Source organism: Tarenaya hassleriana, unplaced genomic scaffold (assembly GCF_000463585.1).
Source record: "Tarenaya hassleriana unplaced genomic scaffold, ASM46358v1 Cleome8, whole genome shotgun sequence".
Classification (NCBI taxonomy): Eukaryota; Viridiplantae; Streptophyta; class Magnoliopsida; order Brassicales; family Cleomaceae; genus Tarenaya; species Tarenaya hassleriana.
In genome coordinates, this window is record NW_010970490.1 from 1,901,152 (window position 1) to 1,923,688 (window position 22,537).

A 22,537-nucleotide genomic window follows, 5' to 3' on the forward strand; every position below is an offset into this window, starting at 1 on the left:
GGCGTGACCCTCGGGGGGCCATTTGGTGAGGTATAGACTTCACCGGAGGGGGTCACTTAGACGGTCTAGGGAGTCATACTAGTCTAGGTCTTAGGTAACCTTTCGGAAGCGGAGGCGTCGGGGGACACTCGCTTTGGGTAGGTTAGGTGCATCGTGTCACGCTGAGACGTGTTTATGACACGCTCGGTAAGAACTCCTCTAATAACGGTGTTCCAATGCGCCTTGGATCATGCCGGGAGGTGGAGTTAAAAATGGAAGTAAAAAGGGAACTTAGCGTGGTAGGGATGTTTGGCGTGTTTGCTTCGTGTGTGGTTTCTTTCTTGCAGGTTTTATAGAAGAAGGTGGAGATTTGTAGAAGCCAGGTCTTCGTCAAAACCCGCTGGGAGAAACGGAGGCTTTCGAAGTCTCGGACTGAAGCAGAAGGTTTCAGGGGTATTTTTGGGAAATTTGTAAAGGGCAGAATAAGCCCTAGGGTTTGCGTCTTTCTCGCACAGACTTGGCATTTTGGTTGGTTTTAGGTTTCTCTCTCTTGCGGTGGCGATTTTCGTCCTCCGTGTGTCGGTGCCGATTTCGATCGGAACTCCGGCGGTTGTACCTAGCAAATAGCGGTTCCCTCTTCCCGAGACGTAGGCACCGAGCGTTAGAGCTCGGTACCGAACTCGTACATCGCTGTCTCGCATCTCTCTTTCTTTTCTTGCACACGAGAGGTTCAGATCGGAGTGTTCTGTGAGGAACTCGTCGGGCCGATTTCTCTACAAATATATATTCCAAATTATCTACTTTGGACTTTCTTGAGTGGTTACCCTTTGCGAATGCATTTCCCCTTCAAAATTTCGAATCAGGTTTGTGACGCCGGTTCAACCAATGTACCGCCTCACCCCCTATAAACATCTAATGAATGAAATCGAATAGAAAATCTGGCGAATAGTTAATATAATTACCAAAACACAAATATATTTGATTTCGGTTGAGGTAGAGCGTTTCGGAATCAAGGAATAGACGTCAATTCCTTCCAAATGGTTGAGACCGAATAGCTTAACCCGGTTCAGAATTTAGACATGGTCCGGTTTAAGGGTCGCGATGAACAAACCGGAGGTCAGGCTTTTGAGATAAAAAACGAAACAACACGTGTACAAGTAACTGGATGCCACGTGTACATGACGAGCCTAAAAACAGTGACATCATGCATTGTGTGGGGCCTACACGCCGTTCCGTTCGAAAGATAGTAACGCCCCTGCTCCCTCTGTATTTATTATTTTATAGTTACTATGGTTTTGACATATACACAAAGCTCTAAGAAAATACCAATTTAAAAATTTTCAAATTTAATATTTAGATGATTCATTGAAAATATGATGATTATATAACTACTTTACTAATTTTAGATAAAAATTTTGAATGTACTAAATTCACAATAAGAAAAAAAAAAGAAATTTGATAGGTATTTGCCTAGACTATTCAAACATAGAATGATAATATTTTAGACGAAGTCGACGTAACATTAAATATTTTTTTAAAAAAAGAAATTGATAGGTGTTTGCCAAATTAAATTTATTATAATAATAAGAAACCCTCCAAATAAATAAAATCTTATAATATGTTTATATGACGATCCATCTCGTTCATGAAAGAACGTAAATTGAATATTAGAAGGTGTAGGAGGCGCAAGTGACAATGGAACCTCAAATCTTGGGGGAAACAGAAAATATGTACAGAAAGTGACGAACATTATTTAGATGAACTAACATTATTTTAATTCATCACATGCATTGGTCTAACATTACCCCTTTAAAAGTCGCTATTACATGTAATTTATACTCCACCAATTTCAATTTTATTTATAGATTTTTCTAATTATTTTTGGATCGTCCGATACTACCATATCCTCCTCGTGCAGCCAGATACTCAAACCCTAGATCACCTAGAGTATTATTTGATGGAATTTTAACGAGGAATTTATATGACTTGATTATATATAATACATGATTATATATATATAATAAAAGAGATTATGGACTTATTTCAACCTACTAATTAAAATATTAAAATTAAACACCAGCGGCCGGTCATGTACAAACACCGATGTTATTGCGGACAAGAGGATGTCACCTATAAACACGGCATGTCGAATTATTTAAGAGATGTTTTATACTTATCAGTAACTAATCATACGATTAAACAATTTAGTTAAGATTATTAAAGGGAAATTTTTGGACCCCCAAATCTCGAGATATGACGTCGAATGTTTTTATTTTGTAACAAGTAGTACAAACAAAATCCCTAATTTCTTGTAATTAGCAATATATATATATATATATTATAAAGCGACCCAATCGTGTGTCCGTTTGACGAACATTAAATTTCTAGATTTACAATGGGAAAAAAGTCTTTGGCGGAATGCGAAATCTTTACTCATCTGGATTCAGTATTTGGAGAGAAAAAAAAAGTAAGTTGATTAATATAGATGTTACAAGAAAAATATACAATATACATTTTTGCATGTCCACTTTTTGGCGAGCAGCACCGATCACTGATTGGCTACATGCTCAAGTTGGCAAGGTTTTGTCAACTTAAAAAAAAAAAACAATGCGACAAATGTGACGAGTTAAAAGTTCAGCTATCATAAAATTTATATCTAAAATAATATTATAGATAGATAGATAGAGGTACGTAGTGTGACATCCAGATATGAGGGTGGAGAATTATCGCCGGTGTGAAAAAGACAGATAAAAAACAAATCGTAACAGGTTTCTAGATAGAAAGATACGAGATGAATCAAACACAATATAATGGAAGGGATACAATGATGGTATAGGTACGAAACTATTAATGATAACTTTATTAGAGAATATTCTCTAATAAACTTAAAGGATTTGATTGGACTACCCATATCAAAAAGATATATCTATCTTTTCGTTTGCTTATCGCGAGGGAAATTCAAAGTTAAATGTGTTCGTTTTGGAGTACTGTTAGGACGAGTGATATTCTGAAAAGTATTTCCCGTCAGAGAACGATAAAAATTCTCATCGTTGGTATATGACTGCAGTTTCAATAATTAATGTCAATAACGATCGCAGGGTGATTTGTAACAATCGCGGGGCAGTTTCAATGTCAAAGTAGTACAAACGGATCTTTATGTGATTTGTTATAAGAGCGAGAACGAGAAGAAGTGTCGTGGTGGAGCAGTTCGAAACGTCGGTCCAACGGAGCAGACAGGAAGCCGAACGGCGCGCTTTTCCTCCACCGTTTACCCCTACCGCCCACCAAACAAAAAACAACCTATCCTTCTTTCTATTGTAAAAAAAAAGAAGAAGAGACCATATATGAATTACAGTTATGATCTTTAATTTATCACATTAAATAGGTACACAGACACACATATAATGGTCATATATTTTATTTTGATATAACTATATTAAAATTAGAGAATAATGGGTCAGAAGTTAACTTTTTATATTGATTTCTTCTATTAATTTCATTTGTATTTTGGGCATTGAAATGTTCTCTTGAAGTACGATTTGTGTATATGTAGAGAGATGATATTAAACAAAACGTGAAAATTCAGAGAGAGGGTGGCATAGGGGTACTGTTGCGAGAGGCATGGTGAGGTAAGTTCTTGCTTAGTTGGGACGATAAAATCGTAGGCGGGTCCGGTTTATGCATGTCAGGAAAATGCCACGTGTTATCATCCTATGCTTGTCACGTCACGATATCCCTCCATCTCAACCGTTCATTTCAGTCGTACTCTTTGACCAGCACTCTCCCTTGGATGGTGTATGCATCCTCCACGCGCCTCTCACAAGCGCGTGCTTGAAGATCGTTTCCTCTTCCGACCTCAATTAAGATACTAAGACAGCAAATGATGCGCACACACACACATATATATATATATATGTGTGTGTGTGTCAGTGTGTGTAGTTGTTAATGAATTACTCTTAACTCTAACAAAAAGATTTTAAAACAAAAAAAGGCCAATTTGAAAGTGTTGTCGGTGAAGTGGAAACAAATAAAATAAGGTGACAAATTAAGGAAGAGGAGATGGGTTTTCGTATAAGGAGATGGACAGTATTGTGAGTCAGTGTAGATCCTGTGTTGGTCAAATCTTTTATATATATATAAAGATCTGTTGAACATTCTAGATGTTTGCTTCTGTGTGCATATATTTATTGACATATACATACATACATACACATGCATTATACATGTAGAGAGAGAGAGAGAGATTGAATTGTGACAAGAGACTTGAAAAGAGTTGAAAAGATATATGCATGAAATGATCGATGCATGGGGAGGGGGGGCCGCTACGGTTAGGGCAATGTTTTTTGAAGCAAGAACAGAGTACCTTCGGGGTCACACGTGTGGCTTTTTTTTTAAAAAAATTTATCTCATAAGCAGTTATGCATCAGTTTATCTTTTATTTTGCTGCATAATAACTTACACATCGTTACCACAAAAAAAAAAAAAACATATTATTAGTAACCTTATCAAATCTTTTCCATATCAACATGCTTATAAATATGTGGCAAAAAGCTACAAATAAAGATATAAAAAAATTACATAGACATGCATGAGTGATAAGTACGTAAAGACCTAAGAAATTAGATGGGCATTCAATAAACAAAAAAACTTGCAAAGGCGGTCAAGCCGAACACTTTTTCTTATGTTCTATTTAATTCCATCGTTAGACTTTGAAATTCCTCGACTACCCGCTCGCATAGCCCTTGTGGTGTGAATAAATACCCCAATCTCCTACCTTCTCTCTTTCCACTTCACCGCTTTCTCTCGCTCAACACTCATTAGTTTAAACCAAAACTCTACTACCCCAGGCCGCAAAGAGTTCACAATCAAAATCTCATATATATATATATACACACACACACACACATACATAAATATCCATATATATATATATATATATATATATATATATACCAGTGGAAAGAGATGAACGGGAATATGAAAGGATCAGGAGGAGGGCCGTGCGGGGCGTGCAAGTTCTTGAGGAGGAAATGCGTGGGAGGATGCATATTCGCGCCGTACTTCGACGGGGAGGAAGGGACGTCGAGGTTCGCGGCCGTGCACAAAGTGTTCGGAGCGAGCAATGCCTCCAAGATGCTAATGAAACTGCCTTCGAACAAGCGCCTGGACGCCTCCGTCACCCTCTGCTACGAGGCATTGTCTAGGCTTCGTGATCCTGTCTACGGCCCCGTCTCTCTCCTTTTCTCTCTTCAACACCAGGTTTCTTCCTTTTCTCTCTTTTTTCAGACATCACCCCTGCTTGCTTCTTCTTGCTTTGTTCGCTGTCTTGTAGATCTGGAGATTGTTTTGTCTGGTCCGGAAAATGTTTTTTCACAACGGTTTACTTGATCAGTTTAGCACAAAAATGATTTTTTAAAAACATTTTTGGGTTTTAGACCATCCCCATTATTACCACAGTTAAGGACAATAATGTCTTTTTACATTTTTGGGTTTTTGACCATGCCCATAATTACCACAATGGTTTACCAGTTCGGTCTTGGAACAAAAAATGGCATTTGATTCATGATGCAAGAAAATACAATCTGATGAAAAATACTCCGCATATAACATATATACACACAATGGCTGTGTAAAACAGGTGGTGAAATTGCAAGCGGAACTCGCATACATTCAGGCACGTCTCTCCACATTTCAGCGGTTTCCTCCGCAACAGCTGCACCCTTCACTGCAGATACCACCGAGTCTCCGGTGGTCGTCGCCTTCGGACATGACACAGCCATCCTTACCGCAGGTGGTGGTCCCCAACAGTCATTCTCCGACCGATCCATCAGACTTTGACTTGTGGGAAGAAGATCCTCTGGCCATAGATGACAGGGCACTTCTTCAACAACAAGTGGCGACCCAGCTCACAGCCATGAACTTCCCGGCGGCCAAATTGCCGGCTTCCACTTCCGGTTAGGTCGTTAGGATCTTGTTTAATAGTTGGTGGGTCACCTAACCGTTAGCCACTGTATTAGAGAATCGCATAATGTCGGACAAAAAGACAAAAAAATCTTGTTCCCAAGAGTTGACCTTTTTTCCCCGTTTAAGACCCATACATACATCGCAACTAGGACCGCAGCTAGATCTTTAAGATTTCAACATTCGTTAAAAGCTTTTTTACCAATGGATCTAGAAAAAGGCCCAGAAAGGTTCATCCAAGGCTCCACACACACATTCATTAGCTAATATGATTTCACCAATGATTGAGCTCTTATAACGGCACTATTTTGCAATCTTATTCCGAAGCAAAAAAGAAACCAACTTACCACTCTGATTCACATTGGCACCAGCAGATAACCCAAACCAAGAACCACACCCAATAACATGAATCAATAGGAGAGCCATTCTAGAGAGAGAGAGAGAGACCTGCAATAGTTCATCGTAAGATTTAACTCCAAAGAGCAATAAATGGGCGTTGAGCTTGTGGAGATGTGGCCTTACCTTGAGAAGTAGCAGCCGAGACCATGTGTTGTTCTTGGAACTGCAAAAGAGCTTACTGCACACAGTTGAGCAAAAGAAACAGGGCATGGGTTTTAAATAACTTTGATTACCACCACCATCCCAGTTAAATCCCTTGCAACATAGTGTTTGATATGAATATAAACCCATATAATAAAACTTACCAGATTGGCCATCTTGGTGTATGAATGGCAGATATTTCCTGTGAGTAAACAGAAGAAAGACTACATATTCCACAGGGAGGAAGCGTTTCGAGAACCCAAGTCAAAATACAAATGAAAAGGTACACAGGTGACGACTGATATGCTTTACAAGAACCCACCAAAAAATCTCAAAGGTTCACATCGTGGTTAGCAATCTAATAATGTATATGCAAGAAACCATCACAACAACAACTCCTACAGTACAATAGACCTGAATCGTTCCAGAATACATGCATTTACAACTGAATCCCCACTATGCAAACAGCAGTTAGTGTCGGTTAACCTGGAACTTTCCATTTCTACAAAACCTCCCCGTGTCTGAATCTGTCCCCGCAGTCTGTGTTGGAATCCAACCCACAAGGAGAATCATACCATTTGGAGTTTTCCTGATAGAAGCTATCCACTTGTATGCCGACTAAACCTACATCCGTAGCTATACCCGCATCTAGTCTCATGGGCTTTGTTAGTTTAGTATCTTCACAATTGAGAATACTCTTCTCATCAAAGTCATTGCACTTCAGCCATTTCTCAGGCTTACAAGGCTCAGACAAGAGATCCTTTGGGGGCCGTATCTGTTCCCAAGGTACAACGTCATCAAGGCTCCTCCCAAAACTGTCCTCGTCATCTTCGATGAGCTCAGCTTCCTTCCCATCCCCATACAACTGTTCATGGTGATGGTCACTCCAATGTGCTAAATCATTGTCTCCTAGAAGATCTTCACCTGAGGGTGGGTTGCCAGACTTTGCATTCTCATCTCCCAAATTCCGTATTTTGTCTAGAATATCAAACAATTCCCTTGACACCGAACCCAACAACTCTCGTGGGATCTTCCCGATCCTGCCCTCAAGTGTGCCGAGTTCGTTCCTTAGTTCTTGCACTTGCTGTAAAACAGAGAAGTGCATATCCCCATCACCCTTCCCCATTAATCCAACCCCTTCGTTTTCTAACTCCTCCCTTACCCCATAGACAGTGTCTTGGTCCAGAAAAAATCCTCCCTTGTGCCCAATAACCCGATGCATGATTCTCGCATTCCCATCCATTGCCCCCGGCTCATGCCCAGAATGCACGGCATATAACTTGAAGACAGCGATCCCTTCTTCCTGATATACAAAGGTCTTGTCCTTTTCATTGTAGTTAGCAATTGGCACAATAGCCCTAATCCTAAAACCACAACCACATCTCTTTGATTGATAGGGTTCCCTCTTCAGAATCCTAGACTTCTTCAAGACGGGCTCTCCAGCCCTATGACAAGCATAATCCTTCACCTCTGCCATGAATGGCTTATACCTAATATACTTCTGTCTAATGCAGAGCACAACCTTATGCTTAGCCGCCAATTGCTGCAACCTATGGGGCACTTCTTTGGCAGGCACATCAAATGACTCAGTGTACTCAAATCTGCGCCGTTTGCTCCTTGACACTGACCCAGAGTCAGCGTTGCAGATAGGACAGGCCGCAACACAAACCCTAATATAACTCTCAGGAATGCCATAGAACTTAGCACCGACAGTCCACACTTGCTTAATCCTGTCTATTGTCTCTTTGAGGCATAGGTGTTTCAAATCGGCATCATCATGAAAGCTCATGACGATGTCTTGCCACTGATTAATGTGGGAGACGAATTGCTGAGAGTTGTTCTTGAAGCAGAGAAACTCGTTACCGGAAGATGGGTCGACGCGCGCAGTGAGCTTGTCCTGGATCCGTTTCCAGGCCGTGAGATACGCAGTGTCCTCATTTCGGTCCTTCCAGACAGAGCGCCACGACTTGAGAACGGCCCTCGGCGTGGCGGCGCGGATCTCCGCCGGCGTCGCGAGCCGGTGATCGCGGAGGCAACGGATCATGAGTGCGTAAGAATCTGCGTTGAACGTGTAAAACTGGGTTGAAACATGAGGCTCGGGATTGATGAAAACGCCGCCTCCTCCTCCGTGATTCGAAACCCTAGGATTAGGCGCGGGAGCGATTTTGGGGATTCCGGCGGAGGGATGAGAGGCGTCATCTTTTTCGTCGGAAGATTGCGCCGGAGACTCGCCGGAAGTGGAGGAGCGGAAGAGGACGAATTCCGGGAGAGAGAAGGGTGGATCATCGTCGGGGTTGTGGTGGCGGTGATATTGATGATGATGATCATGGTGAATGGACGGCTGGGATTGATCGACCATGTCGGGAGGTCCAAGGCCATGGTGGTGGAACAGATCTTCTGTCTTGTGGGGATTCATCAGAGGAAACAAGAAGTAGCAGAAGAAGAGGAAGACGACGACTAGAGAGAGATAAAACGTGTAACAATATTCTTTTTTGAGTAATTTATATATATTTATTTTGTTTTTTTATTAAGCCGAGGGCGTTATTTTATTCTCTCTCTAGGAGCCTTCTTATTAGTTAATAGTTTTTTACGAGCCCTCGCAAATCCGCCTCTCCAACCAGAAGGTCCCAAATTCACTCGCTTTTTCAGGATGATGTCGGGTATACAGCAAGAAATCACATCGAACAATCGACCCTAAACAGTGAATTGGGCCGAAAATTCAAAGGCCCAATATTGGCTCGAACTTCTGAAAAAGTATTCTCTCTCACGTATACCTATATATATATATATATAAAATAACCATGTTGGTTTCGAGTAATTTTCAAAAAAATTATTTTTCTAAATTCATAATGGTACCATATTATTGGGAATCAATGTGAATTTGATCAAAACGACGGCGTCTCAATTTCTCTTCTCCCAGCTCGGTACGATGTCGTTTTCCGCTTTTGATATTTTTTTTTTCATTTCTTGTTCTCGAAGCTTAAGATCCATCGAGAGCCAACAAAAACAAAATCGGACCGAAAGTTCGTCAAATCCGTCTTCCATTTTTTTCTTCTTTTTGATTACTGTCTCAGCCCTAGCTCCCACCATCAATATCCGCCATGACCAAGCAGCACGCTAACTGGTCTCCGTACGATTTCAATGGAGGGTTCGTTATCGTTGCCCTAACTTGGACTCTATGTTCTTCATTCTCTTAGATCGACGCTCGAGCACTTGTCTGTAGTTTCCTTCAGCTTTGTGTCTTCCGTGTGACTTTGCAGAACCTGCGTGGCGATCGCCGGATCGGATTACTGCGTAATCGCCGCCGATACTCGGATGTCCACAGGATACAATATTCTCAGTCGCGATTACTCCAAAATCCACAAACTGTAAGTTCTCTCCCTTCTTCTGTCGATTCATTAGTCGCTCGAAACCCTTGGAGGCGCTAATGAGGTGTTCGTGGTAATCACTGTTTGTGAGTATTTTTGTTCCTTTTTCCTGGGCATTGCTGCTGACATTCTATAATTATGCTAGGATCTGGCTGGAGACTGTTGTTCAATTTCGGGATTTATTCTTTTCTTAGGGATTGTTAGGGTTTTTTGTTCCACTTCTAGGTATTGGCTATTGACTTTAGATGACGCTAGGATGTGGATGAAGACTGTCATTTCAATTTGAGTTATTGCTTATTTTGCTTGTAGATATGTAGCTCACCAGATATATCTAGCTTGAAGGTTTCATATACATATTTAAATGCACTTGCAATCCTATGAAAGAATGTCTAATTTAGTTTTATGATAAAGATGTAATGTGACACAAGGAAGGTATGCATAAGCTGTGGGCGTATACAAATTCTTCATCCGTCTTTCCTTCTGTAGACTTAGTTGTTGTGTCTTCATTCGGCAGAGCGGACAAAGCCGTGCTGGCTTCCTCGGGGTTTCAAGCTGATGTGAAAGCTCTACAGAAGTTACTTAAAGCTAAACACTTGGTTAGTTTTCCTTGATCCTTTTCATCACGTAACGTTTGTATCGTATCCTCGATAAATCGCGATTTGTGTAAATGGTTCTGTTTGCGAAATTTTAGATCTATCAGCATCAGCATAACAAGCAGATGAGCTGCCCTGCAATGGCCCAGCTACTCTCCAACACTCTTTATTACAAGCGGTTTTTCCCATACTATGCTTTCAATGTTCTAGGTGGCCTTGACGAGGAAGGTAAACATATGCTTTTCTTTTACATTTCCTTGGTCGATCTCTGTGACCGAACTTTGAATTCCATGACCATGACCGTTTCATGGTTGGAGATCTATTTCAGGGAAGGGGTGTGTCTTCACCTATGACGCTGTGGGATCATATGAGAAGGTCGGATACAGTGCTCAAGGCTCTGGCTCCACTCTCATCATGCCTTTCCTTGACAACCAATTGAAATCCCCAAGCCCTCTGCTACTGCCTGCCCAGGTAGTTTCTTTAGCTTTATGCCTTAATAACAGCGTGTGAATGCATCATTTGGTGATGCATTTTCCATTTTTATTTTCGGCCCTGGCAGGATCCAATCACACCCCTCTCGGAGTCTGAAGCAATTGATTTGGTCAAGACTGTCTTTGCTTCTGCAACTGAGAGAGACATCTACACTGTAAGTTCCCTATCACACAACATTCATCACATCTCCTGAGACTACTCCAAACCTCAGTGGCATAATCTGGAATCCTTTTCTGTTATATCATTGAGTGAAATCTTGATCTGTTTGACTTGAATGAAATGGCCTATGGGATTCCTATCAGATTCGCTTATGTTAGCAACTATGTTACACCAAAGTTGTAGTGACATTCACCCTTCTGGATGCTTGCAACAGGGAGACAAGCTGGAGATTGTTGTCCTTAAAGCTGACGGTATCCATACTGAACTGATGGAACTAAGGAAAGACTGAGATCCTGCGCCTAATTTAGCCTGTTGTGCTGTTTCAGTGTGAGCCGAGTTTGAGAACATCTTTGTTGGATTTTCTGTTGGTTGAAACATTTAGGCTCCTAAGTAAACCACTCTGGACTGCTCTGTTACAATTTAATCATGTTGCAAGAATTGATCGTCTTGCAGTTTATGAAGATTGTTGCCATTAAACATCTGCAGAATCAAACAAACAAGACGAGACAGAGACATGAATCTTGAACGTATTCTTTGTCATGTTGACATCAGAAGCCGGTCTGAGAAGCCCATCCTTTCTTCTCCAACTCTTGTCGCAAAGCCTACCAAAAATGCACAGAGAATCACAAGCTCAAACTCGTTGATATGTATGTACAGATGCATCCGTAAGCTTGAGCCTCGTACCTTTATTCTCTTCCTGTTGACATCAAAATCGAAGTTTCCCTTGCGGGATGCTGATCTATATTCCACTGTCGAGTTCTTGTTCCCCGGAGGAAACCAGAACTCCACATCATCTACAAGCTATCGGGCAAAACCCACATCATCTGTCATTTTCTTAGCTATGTAAATGGATGAGAAGATGATGATGCAGTTGGCAACTGAAGCTTTACCCCTAATAATGGACTTTGGTATTCTACATGCACATAGCCGTCCTTCCTCTCCACCACACGAGGAGTAAATTTGTCCGGCCTTGTCGAGTTGATCTGCAACAACAATGGTGGGTCAGTTCTGTATAAGCAGGACGGGGCTAAGACATCATCATCATTCACTTCTCAGTAACGTTTTTGTTTGGTCTGAAACTCGGTGATTGGGAGAATTGAAAAATGAAAACACAACCATTGCTCTACTAAACCGAAGATCCTTACAACATCAAGAAGCTCCTTCATTGCGACTTCTCTGGTCACAGGCGTTTTCCTTCCTCCATTATAGTCCCTGCCATCACCACCACCACCACCCATTATCAGAACATGTCTGATCACACTTACACGAAAATATCAGATGATTCCGATCACGATTAATCAAGAAACAATCCATGATATTGTATTGTTACCAAGGCGGGGCGTAATGGACGCGGTCACCGACATTCTCCGAGGTGGATATGCAGTTGTCTGTAGCAGGACAGAGAGCTAATCTCTGGTTCTTCTGTACCCCGAGATACTCTGGCTTCTTCCCACTGTACCCCATCACCACTCTTACATAATCATCTTCACCATCATTATCATCAATGCATCATAACCATACTATCTTCTAAAACCTAAAGCTGTCTGATCTGCAGACGGATTCTTCGGCTATATACAGGAAGAAGACTCACCTCAACTGTAAAATGGCCCCGATTGTAGCTAATTCGCTGCTCCTCAGTACTATTTGTCTAACAATTTCATATAATTCTCCATCAAAACTTCGTTTGATCTTTACCGAAGAGTCTTAAAGATGTATACGTACAACACGGAGAGAGAGAGAGCGTATACCGTCGACCAATTAGCTTCGCCGGTTTGTCTTCGGAAGCCTCTGGTTGAGACGCGGCAACAGGATGAAAACTTGAGCGAAGTTTTTTCCGACATTTATCGTAATTCACGCGGCAACAGAACGTGGTCGGTGACGCCATGGAAGCCATCACCACAAGATCTCCCTCGCACTCTTTTCCGAACGAGGAAGGCGTGGAAAAATTCCGAGGCGTTCTTATGGACGATATTTTCTCCCTCCTCATTGGCCCGTTGTTGTAATTTCGTTTGCTAGCCCAAAGAAAAACAACACGCAGTTCTATAACGGATCTCACGGACGACACGTTGTTTTAAAAATGAAAATAGGAGAGAGAGAGAGAGTGAAGAATAAACTGAAGTTACATGATGAAAACGGTCCATGGTTTCAAATAATATACACTTTGTAACAAATCCACGACACGCACAGACACTCAAAGAAAGCCTCTGGCTTTGCAGCTCTCGATTGCTCCAGAGAATATATCCTCCACTCCGTACTTGTATTCGAACCCTTCACTCTTCAGCTTCTTCGACGACAGGCTCACCCTCTTCTCCGTCTTGTAATTCTTTAGACTGACATAAAATAAATAAATACATTATTCTTATGACACGTGGCATTGTTGTTGTAATTAATTGAAATCGGAAAATGGGCTTACTCGACGGACGGGAGTTGAAACTGGGGAAATCTGGCCGACAAGAAGCGGAAAATCTCGTCGACGGTCATCTCCACGGACGAACAGATGTACCTTCCCTCGGCATGAGGCTTTTCCAACAGCAAGACCAGTGCCCTCGCCACGTCATCGATGTGCACCATGTTGTACGTGTCAAACAAATACTTCTCCTTCTCCTTGTGGTGCCCTTTCCACTCGTTTTATTAACCAATTTAGTATATAGAATTTTTTTATGATTTGTGCTTCAATATAGTTAGATGAGTAAACAGTTTACGTAGAATCCATTATAAATAATTTTTAATGCAGTAATAAAACCCAAACAAACTATAAAAATATACAATATGTAATATATAAAAGAGAACTTGAATGTACCATTGCCATTTTTTCACTCATTTTAGTCACTGAATCCATGTATTCATTCATTGCATTTATATATATGCATGTGTGTGTGTGTGTGAATTGTGGTCCAATAATATTGTTAGAGTGGACAGTTTACTTGGAAACTTCGAATATTGAAAATATAGCGTGACACCCATTGTATAAAACTCCTAATACAATAATAAATCCAACCCAAATAAGAAAAAAAAAATACTAATATGTATCTCGGGGACGTACCAAAGATCATGGCGAGAGAGATGAAGACGGAGGAAGGCAAAGAGGGAGAAATAAAGGGTCCGACCACGAGAGGGATAACGAGTGTCACGACCTCCAAACCATGTTTCCCTCCGAAGTCGAGAGCCGTTTTCTCGGCCGCGAGCTTGGACACCACGTATGAACTGCTCACTCTCTTCTCTTTCTGCTGCCGGAAAATCTCGATGTCCGTCCAAACATTCTCGTCAACTTCCCTTTCTCCGCCGCCGTAGAAGACGGTGACGGCGCTTGAGGTGTAGAAGAAGCGTTTAACGGTTTGTGCCTCGAGAGAGGCTCTTAATATGCCCATGAGTCCCTGTACGGTCCGTTTTGTGACGGCTTCTTCCGTCTCTTTGCCGTTGGGGTCCATTGGGTGTGCCACGTGGAACACTGCCATGCACCCATTGATGGCCGGCTTGAAGCTCTCTGGGTCATCTAGATCGGCCATGAATATCTGCAGCCTCTCCGATGCGTGTGGAAGGTTGGTTAGGTGGCTCACGTCTTTCTTCCCTTCTGTTTACATTTATAAATATTAAATAATAATAAAAATGTGAATTACGATATGATTGTTGGTGTGTTTATTAATTATTGTATATATTGATTGATATGAATGGTTGACTTGCATGGAACATGGGAGGAGGGGAGTTTTGAAGATCCTGCAAAATGACAGATAATTCCAGCAAAGTACAATAAATTCGCGCATCTTTATGGTACTTCCACGTAGCCACGAAAAATGTTTTTGGTCCAAAAAATCAAACATTTATTATTCACTAACTATGAATTGAAATTGAATAACAAGAGGAAGATGGTACGTAGCAACTCCACCTGGGCATTCACAGATCAAGACATTGCATACACCCGTTTCTTCAATTTCATGTGATTAATTATTGCATCCTCTGAGAAAATTAATATCATATTTAAAAGAAATGAAGACGTGCCCCGCGAATTCATACACAGCTTTGAGCCCATCACGAGAAATTCATACAAACAAAAAGGTTCAAAGACGACAGAAACACGAACATATGCAACTCGTATTCTTACAGACAGATATAAAGAACCGTAAAATGAGTAGCCCCAAGTGAAATTCGATAAAAAACACGTGTGTGTATGTATACATATGTATGTATATGTATATGGATGCAAATGAAAATAGCATTAATAAAAAAAGTGGGAGATCATGAATCGAACCTGGGGGGTTACGAACGGTGGCTCGAACGGAGTAGCCACGCTCGAGGAGACGCATGATGAGCCATGAAGCCACGAACCCCGTTCCTCCCGTTACGCACACCTTCCCCTTCCCCGTTCTCTCTCTCTCCTCTTCTCCCCCCATCTCTCTCTCTCTCTCTCTCTCTCTCTCTCTCTCTACAAATCAAACTCTGGACCCTTTAGGGCGTTCTTAAATAACGGATCCCACGTCATTACTCTCTCTCGCAAGCTATCCGCGTGATATGTTCCCGTTTTACCCTCCTCTCCCCTACCTCCTCCCTTTCTTTAATTCCATTTATACAACCGTTATATGTCCACATTAATGCCAGGTATATCTTATCTATATATATATATATATATATATATATATATATATACACACACGTTATGCAGATGTATGTGATGTATGTCCGCTAATGACGAGCACTGCGATTTTTTTTCTTCTCGGGTTTTTAGACCTTTATATATTTCGACCGGCGTAATACATGGTTACTCAATCTCGTCAATTTAAACAACATTTAGTGCATGTGATCATATTCATATCTTAGTATTAAGACGGTGCTTTGGGAAGGAATTGATGTATGAGTTGTAAAGTACTGCAGTGTTAGTTGACTTTATACGTTAGATCTATTGCAACAAAAACACATCCCCACGGTCGTTTGTACGTCTACACCACACCCATATATACATATATATATATATATATATATCGAAATTGCAATATATATATATGTAATGGTTGTCTAAAAAAAAGTGTCTGTTGACCGGCATTGGATTTTAGTGCATGATTAGGGTATTTTACCAATTAGCAATACACAGATTATACTTCTTTTTTGAGGCAAAAAAAAAAGGAAGATGAAATGTTGTTTTAGTTGTTATAAAATAATAAAGTTGAGAAATAATAAAATTTGGTGGTACGCGTTATAAGTGGGCACATGATCCGGCAGCCATCTTTTTTGCGTTATTTAAGGGTCGTTGCATGGTTGATGTTGGGAACTATCTCCATTTAATTAATTAATGTAGGAGCATTCATAAAACTTACTATTAACATACAACTAAGAAGCCTAATTAATTAGGGTTTAGTTAATGCTTTATCACCGGTGAACACAAATTATGGAATAATTATCCAATAGAGTTACCTAATTAAAAAGGAGCATTAGAAGGGAGGATTCATCGATCCAAATCTTTTGGACAAAACGTAAATTTTATTTTTTATTTTCTCTTTGTTGTTGCCTCAAATAGACACATTTTTATTTTCTCTTTGTTGTTGGTATTGGCGACTAAATATGGTCCTTTATAACATTTTTTTATATTTTATGGTGATTAATGATTATAATATTTTTTATTTAGAAAAAAATTAACGGAGTCGAGACAGAAATTTTAGTTGTGGAGATCCGACAATAACAATTAACAGATTGTGATATATGCCTTTATGCTTATTCTTTAGGTAAGCAATTAGAAGTTAATTAATACAATGTAGCCTAACTAGAGATATAAAGGCACATTTTAGTGTTTCCGCGTGATGCATTTCATTTTTTTAATAACATAAATGTTCAAATTGGCTGTTGTTAATTTTACATCATGCTTTTCTACGTGGTCCATGTTCTCTTAAATGCTCGGGCGAAAAATGAAGGCATGCGCCATTACACACACACACACACACACATATATATATATATATATATATATATATATATATATATATTAACATATACATGCAACGGCTTACATCTGTGTTGTTCTAAATTACTAATGGCGTCTGTCGGGTTTATCAATGACTGTTATTATCAAGAATAAGTTGTGTCATCAATGGGGTTGGTTAGTGGGAATCGTTTAGAGTATATATCATAAATTATGTTTTAATAAAAAAAAATTATTTAGTTTGAATTTCTGTATATCATATTAAAAATTTATTTATAAAATTATAAATTAATCCTATTAAAAAAAATTATGTTAAAGATTTATCCGATTACTGATTGTAGTATCTCTTCATCTCTTGCACTCATATATGTATACTCAATTAGTAACACCATATATATCATTATATATATATATATATATATATATATATAAATTCAAGTAGTCTATGTTGACCACTCTATTAATCATAAATCTAATAATGCAAACGTGAGACAAAATTATATATCAAAACTGATAATTAATGTAGAAAATGCAAGTCAGGAATCAAGTGCCAATTCATCAATCTAAAACGGGAAACTCAATGACTTATCCACAAGTTTGAATTATATATTCAAATATGAACCGAGAATATATAGACAAAAGGAAACGAAACATGGGCTCACCAACAAATTAATGAAGTTTCTTTTACCTTTTTTTTTTGTTTTCATTTTTTTTTTATAACCATGAGGTTTTCTTATATTTCGATCACTTAATCTTTTTGGATTTAAAATCAACTTTTAATCATGCAATTAATTGCATCTCCTTTTCTCTGTTAGTGAAATCGAACTCATGATGTTGAAATGATTTTATCATCCATTATACCATTGGACCACCACCTAATGGGTCATGCGTCATATTTTATATATAAAAACATCGTTTTTCTTTTGACATGCGATATTTGTGTGTTAATACGAGAATATACATGTGTATATATTTGGGGGTAAGTGTTTCTATTATTAATTATATGCGTAGATATATGTCTCTTAGTATAATATATTTTTGGTAGCTATAATACAATAAATTTCCACAAAAATCAGTCTAATCAAAGAAAGCAGAGCATGCATCAAAGGGAGCAGCGTGGGTTCCTTAAATCACACGCCACCATAGACATTGTTCTTACTTCCTTTTTCTTTTCTAATGTATTTGTTGTTTGTCGTTTAACTGCGGAGGCAACTGCAGCGGAGTTCACACGCCATTGTTCTTCTTTATTTCTTTTTTTTTTCTTTTCAATATTAAAAACAACAGTGTAAGAGAATCTGTCTGTTATGAGAAACACCAGATTCTTTCCCGTTAAACCTTTGTCCGATTCATGCTTCTTTTGCTATCTGTATATAATTAATTCTACGTTCTTCATACTTGTGTATACACACACTCAAACATATACATGTATATATATTACGTAAATGACATCTGGAGCTATCCCTGCATCGAAATATGTGGAATAAATATTACAAATTGATTTTTAAGAAATAAGTCAGTAGGAGTCTTATGGACTAATTAATCATCGTACCATAGATATAAAATAATTCAAAGAGCCCTAAAATTACAAGCATTCTCATCTCATCGCGATAAGACTAGAAAAAAGAAATACGAAGACGGATCATTTTTAGCATTTATTATAGACAACCTATATAGATAATAAGACGGGGCATTATAAAAAATACTCTTACTTTGCTATTCTTACTTCAACACATACCATTCTCCACCTGTGATCATATGATCCATATGATTTAAAATATAGTGTGGTCACATGTTGATCTCATTGTTTATAACATTAAATTTATGATGTTTTAATCATTAATTAGTAAGATATGTAAGGTATAGACATAATGAATTAGTGAGATCGCCATAAATTTAACGTTATAATCAATAAAATCAAAATGTGACTATACTATATTTTGGGTCACATTGATCACATGGTCACAAGTGGATAAGAGTATTAAAATAAGAATAGCAAAGTAAGGATATTTTTGATATAATATCCAATAAGAATCTATGTTATATCCTTAAGGGTTGTGACTCTAAAAATGAAGACGAATATATTATACTGAAAATAATTTAGATATGCGTTTCCACACAATTTTGTTGACAGTTTTTAATGATCTTTGTAATATATATATATATATATATATATAGAATATGAAATACAAACTTCATGAAATTGAATGTGAAACATTTTAGTACGATTGCTTAACTCGACAATATTTGAAGCCCTAATCCGCACAAACTATGGCGTAGGCCCAAGAAACAAAGCCCACCGCATTCCAAACCCTCCATTGACTTTGAACTCTAAAGGCTCAATTGTTATGCAGAGCCCTCCGGAGGGAACAGAAGGTTTTCAATTGTCGGTTCGGTGGATCTAGAAGAAAATCCATCGTGAGGAAAAAGTATGTATGGATATATTATATATAAACGCATGTTGGTTGTATAATATGTATACCCTTTTTTTCTTTATTAATAGTTAATTTCTATTTTATAACAATGATAGTGGTTTATGCTAAATTAATATAACTAAAAGTGTGTTTATTCTTGAGAGTTTTTCCCCTAAACGACGTTATCAATTGATTTCATCAGAAGTTTCTTGTTAGCACCGAAGGCAAAAATAAAAAATCTCGGAAGCTCACACCTTTTTCATACCCGTCAACCTTTCATTGCGTTCTGCAATGGATTCCGGGATTTTTCTCTAACATTATCGCAAAAACCCTTTTGATTTCCAGACAAAGCCCTAGCAAAAGGAGAAGGCTTTGTCAAAATTTCCCGAGAAATCGATCCAGTTTTCAGCGCTCTCCTCAGTTTTGCTTCGGGAAAATCAGAAAGATTCATCCTTCTTTCCGACGGGTTAATTCTGTCCTGGATCGTGTTTGACTACTATGCATAGATCTGGTGCTACAATGGCGTGGAACGTGTTCAAATTTTGTACGGCCTTGCGGGGTCTTGGATCGATCATGATCCTTCTTGTTCTGGGGGTCGTGGGTGTCACCTATTACGCAGTCGTTTTGACCAATTACGGGCCGGCTCTATACGATGGCGGGGTTGATTCTCTCGTGGCTCTTGCTATCCTACTCTTGTTTCATTCTTTGGTAAGACTTCGTTAACACAGCCTATGCTTTTGATTTCTGAGTTTTTCTTGTTGTGTTCATGTCTGTGTCTGCCATTTCCGGTTGGAGAATCTTAGTAGATATGTCACTATACGTAGACCTTAGAGATGGTAAAGTCTCGTACTTTTGGGTGTTTTTTTCTTGGGTTAGATGTTAGGTCCTCATTTTGTAGGATTTGGGAGATGGGTAGTATACATTTCTTCCCTGGTGGTTTTACAATTACCCGTTTCTTTGTGGCTTTTTGAATTTAGCTCGAATGAGTTTCTCTGCGTTTTGTTATTACGGCATAGAGTGTAAAATGTTTTAGCTGATCAAATGGTCGAGGGAGGTGCCTGAGGTTGAGAGAAAGTCACACTTGGGCTTTGATGCAGTTGATGATGCTTTTGTGGAGCTATTTCTCTGTTGTTTTTGCCGATCCCGGTTCTGTGCCTCCTAACTGGAGGCCTGCCACTGATGAAGAAAGAGGCGAGGCCGATCCATTAAACAGTATGGAGTTCGGTGGAATACAATCCGATTCTTCAAACCCGAGAATTCGATTTTGTAGAAAGTGCAATCAGCCAAAACCTCCCCGTTGCCATCACTGTTCTGTTTGTGAGTACTCAAGACACATTCTTGTTATATGTGTGTTTTTTCCACAGTATGTATAGAGAAGAAGGGCAGTAAATAGTGATGAATTGATCCAGGTGGCCGGTGTGTGTTGAAGATGGATCATCATTGTGTTTGGGTTGTCAACTGTGTTGGGGCACTGAACTATAAGTACTTTCTTCTATTCTTGGTAAATTTTCTTTCCTCCATGAATCAATGTCCCTTTTTCTGTATGTACCCTTCTCCTGCTCATATTTTCTGTCTCATTGTTGTCACTGTTGACTGAGGGAAGTACTGGGCTTGTTATGGTTATGCTATTTCTAGAGATTGTCGTATTTCTGTTGCATATATGGCTTCAGAACTTAATTCTGTTGGCTTTTCCCTTAATGTTTTCTTTATCATTAGGAGAGATGCTAATTCAGTATCATTGCTTTAGTAATTGGTGCTTGCTTGCAGTCAAGTTAACTTGTATAAAGTGTTGTTTCCATGTTTGGTATGACAAAAAAAAATGTAATATTTAGCTGATTCCTGTCCTCTTGTCCTAACTATGCTGTGCAGTTCTACACATTTTTGGAGACGACCCTTGTGACTTTGGTCCTAATGCCGCATTTCATAGCATTTTTCAGCGATGAAGAAATACCTGGAACGCCAGGCACTCTTGCAACTACTTTTCTTGCATTCGGTATTTTCCCAAAATTGCAGAAAGTAATTGGGATATTTCTTGTCATCCATCTATCCAACGATCTGACATTGTTTCCTTTCATCATCATATGACAGTTTTGAACTTGGCGTTTGCTTTGAGTGTTATGGGGTTCTTAATCATGCACATCTCACTGGTGGCTGCCAATACCACAACTATAGAGGTGCTCTTTTCTTCTTTTTTTATGGCCCGTGAAGAGAAATTCGTTTTACCACTATTTTTTAGTACACAACATCTTTTTCTTCTAGTCTTTCTCCTGAGACTTCCTTATTGTTGATTTTTTGACCAGGCATATGAGAAGAAGACCAGTCCAAAATGGCGGTATGACCTCGGCAGAAAGAAGAACTTTGAACAGGTTGGTATATTTGACAACAAGTCAGTCATGGCTGAACTTGTGTGGAATGTAGCGTAGCGTTTGGTTTTGGAAAATTTTCCTTTAGTCAAAAGATGGCTAAGGATCCTAGCTGATGTCTTAGGCCCCAGCATGGGTCCTGAAAAATTCTTCAGACTATCATCTTTTATTCTCTGTTCTTCCCCTTCCGTGGTCATGTCAGGTATTTGGGATGGACAAAAGATACTGGTTCCTTCCCACATACTCGGAGGAAGATCTAAGGCGCATGCCGGAACTGCAGGGCCTCAAATACCCTTCAAAACCAGACTTTGATTCCGAAGAATTCTGATGGAAACACGATCTGATAGTCGGTCTTTCATGGTAGTAGACGTCGTGATCAATCTTCTGTAGCAGTATTAGTGAGACAAAAAGAGATAAAAGGGTGCGAAAGAGAGAGCGAGAGAGACCCGGAAATGACTTCCACAAAGGAATCCTACTGACTTGTAAGCTGATGCCCGCTTTCCACGGCGTTTGTCCCAAGAAGACAGGAACACAGAATCGAAGGGCAAGCATTCAGTTTGATCACTTTCGCCGGGGAAATAAGAATTTAGTTGTCATTGCTCCATGTTTTATTTTATCTTGAATAGTTGATACGTTCTTTTTATACACTTGGAGATGTAGAGCCACTCTTGTATGGAAAAAGAAAAAAACAAAACTTTTGTTTGATCACTGAGTTCCTTCGGCCAGCTACTTCTGTCGTTCGGTTTTGTCTGAAACCCATTTTTTT

General features: G+C 39.3%; 6 protein-coding genes across 8 annotated transcripts; 3 read left to right on the forward strand and 3 right to left on the reverse strand.

Moving 5' to 3' along the window:
* The first annotated feature begins 4,929 nt into the window (after positions 1–4,929).
* LOC104802442 (LOB domain-containing protein 19) lies at positions 4,930–5,963 on the forward strand. The gene is made up of 2 exons (XM_010526058.2): positions 4,930–5,238; positions 5,618–5,963. Exons 1-2 carry the CDS (start codon positions 4,945–4,947, stop codon positions 5,936–5,938), a joined length of 615 nt encoding a protein of 204 aa, XP_010524360.1. The 5' UTR covers positions 4,930–4,944; the 3' UTR covers positions 5,939–5,963.
* LOC104802441 lies at positions 5,516–8,972 on the reverse strand. 3 transcript variants are annotated; one of them, XM_010526055.2, is made up of 4 exons: positions 6,645–8,972; positions 6,463–6,517; positions 6,288–6,387; positions 5,516–5,973 (listed from the first exon to the last, which is right to left on the reverse strand). In XM_010526055.2, the coding sequence occupies exon 1, from the start codon at positions 8,894–8,896 to the stop codon at positions 6,983–6,985; it is 1,914 nt and encodes a 637-aa protein (XP_010524357.1). In that variant the 5' UTR covers positions 8,897–8,972; the 3' UTR covers positions 5,516–5,973; positions 6,288–6,387; positions 6,463–6,517; positions 6,645–6,982. The 3 variants fall into 3 exon arrangements, with proteins under 3 accessions (XP_010524357.1, XP_010524358.1, XP_010524359.1); XM_010526056.2 differs by having other exon boundaries at positions 5,516–5,987; XM_010526057.2 differs by lacking the exon at positions 6,288–6,387.
* A 502-nt stretch (positions 8,973–9,474) lies between these two features.
* Positions 9,475–11,553, forward strand: LOC104802445 (proteasome subunit beta type-1). Its single transcript, XM_010526060.2, has 7 exons — positions 9,475–9,628; positions 9,741–9,848; positions 10,363–10,444; positions 10,540–10,669; positions 10,770–10,912; positions 11,001–11,087; positions 11,307–11,553. The coding sequence occupies exons 1-7, from the start codon at positions 9,582–9,584 to the stop codon at positions 11,379–11,381; spliced, it is 672 nt and encodes a 223-aa protein (XP_010524362.1). The 5' UTR covers positions 9,475–9,581; the 3' UTR covers positions 11,382–11,553.
* LOC104802443 lies at positions 11,504–13,064 on the reverse strand. The gene is made up of 7 exons (XM_010526059.2): positions 12,841–13,064; positions 12,684–12,740; positions 12,423–12,545; positions 12,238–12,304; positions 11,983–12,075; positions 11,777–11,893; positions 11,504–11,694 (listed from the first exon to the last, which is right to left on the reverse strand). Exons 1-7 carry the CDS (start codon positions 12,984–12,986, stop codon positions 11,641–11,643), a joined length of 657 nt encoding a protein of 218 aa, XP_010524361.1. The 5' UTR covers positions 12,987–13,064; the 3' UTR covers positions 11,504–11,640.
* A 51-nt stretch (positions 13,065–13,115) lies between these two features.
* On the reverse strand, positions 13,116–15,502 carry LOC104802446 (protein BRI1-5 ENHANCED 1). Its single transcript, XM_010526061.2, has 4 exons — positions 15,339–15,502; positions 14,136–14,663; positions 13,506–13,707; positions 13,116–13,422 (listed from the first exon to the last, which is right to left on the reverse strand). Exons 1-4 carry the CDS (start codon positions 15,478–15,480, stop codon positions 13,284–13,286), a joined length of 1,011 nt encoding a protein of 336 aa, XP_010524363.1. The 5' UTR covers positions 15,481–15,502; the 3' UTR covers positions 13,116–13,283.
* Positions 15,503–19,553: 4,051 nt separating this feature from the next.
* On the forward strand, positions 19,554–22,496 carry LOC104802447 (probable protein S-acyltransferase 14). Its single transcript, XM_010526062.2, has 7 exons — positions 19,554–20,116; positions 20,506–20,725; positions 20,818–20,909; positions 21,278–21,401; positions 21,497–21,582; positions 21,709–21,774; positions 21,974–22,496. Exons 1-7 carry the CDS (start codon positions 19,907–19,909, stop codon positions 22,097–22,099), a joined length of 924 nt encoding a protein of 307 aa, XP_010524364.1. The 5' UTR covers positions 19,554–19,906; the 3' UTR covers positions 22,100–22,496.
* Positions 22,497–22,537: the final 41 nt, after the last annotated feature.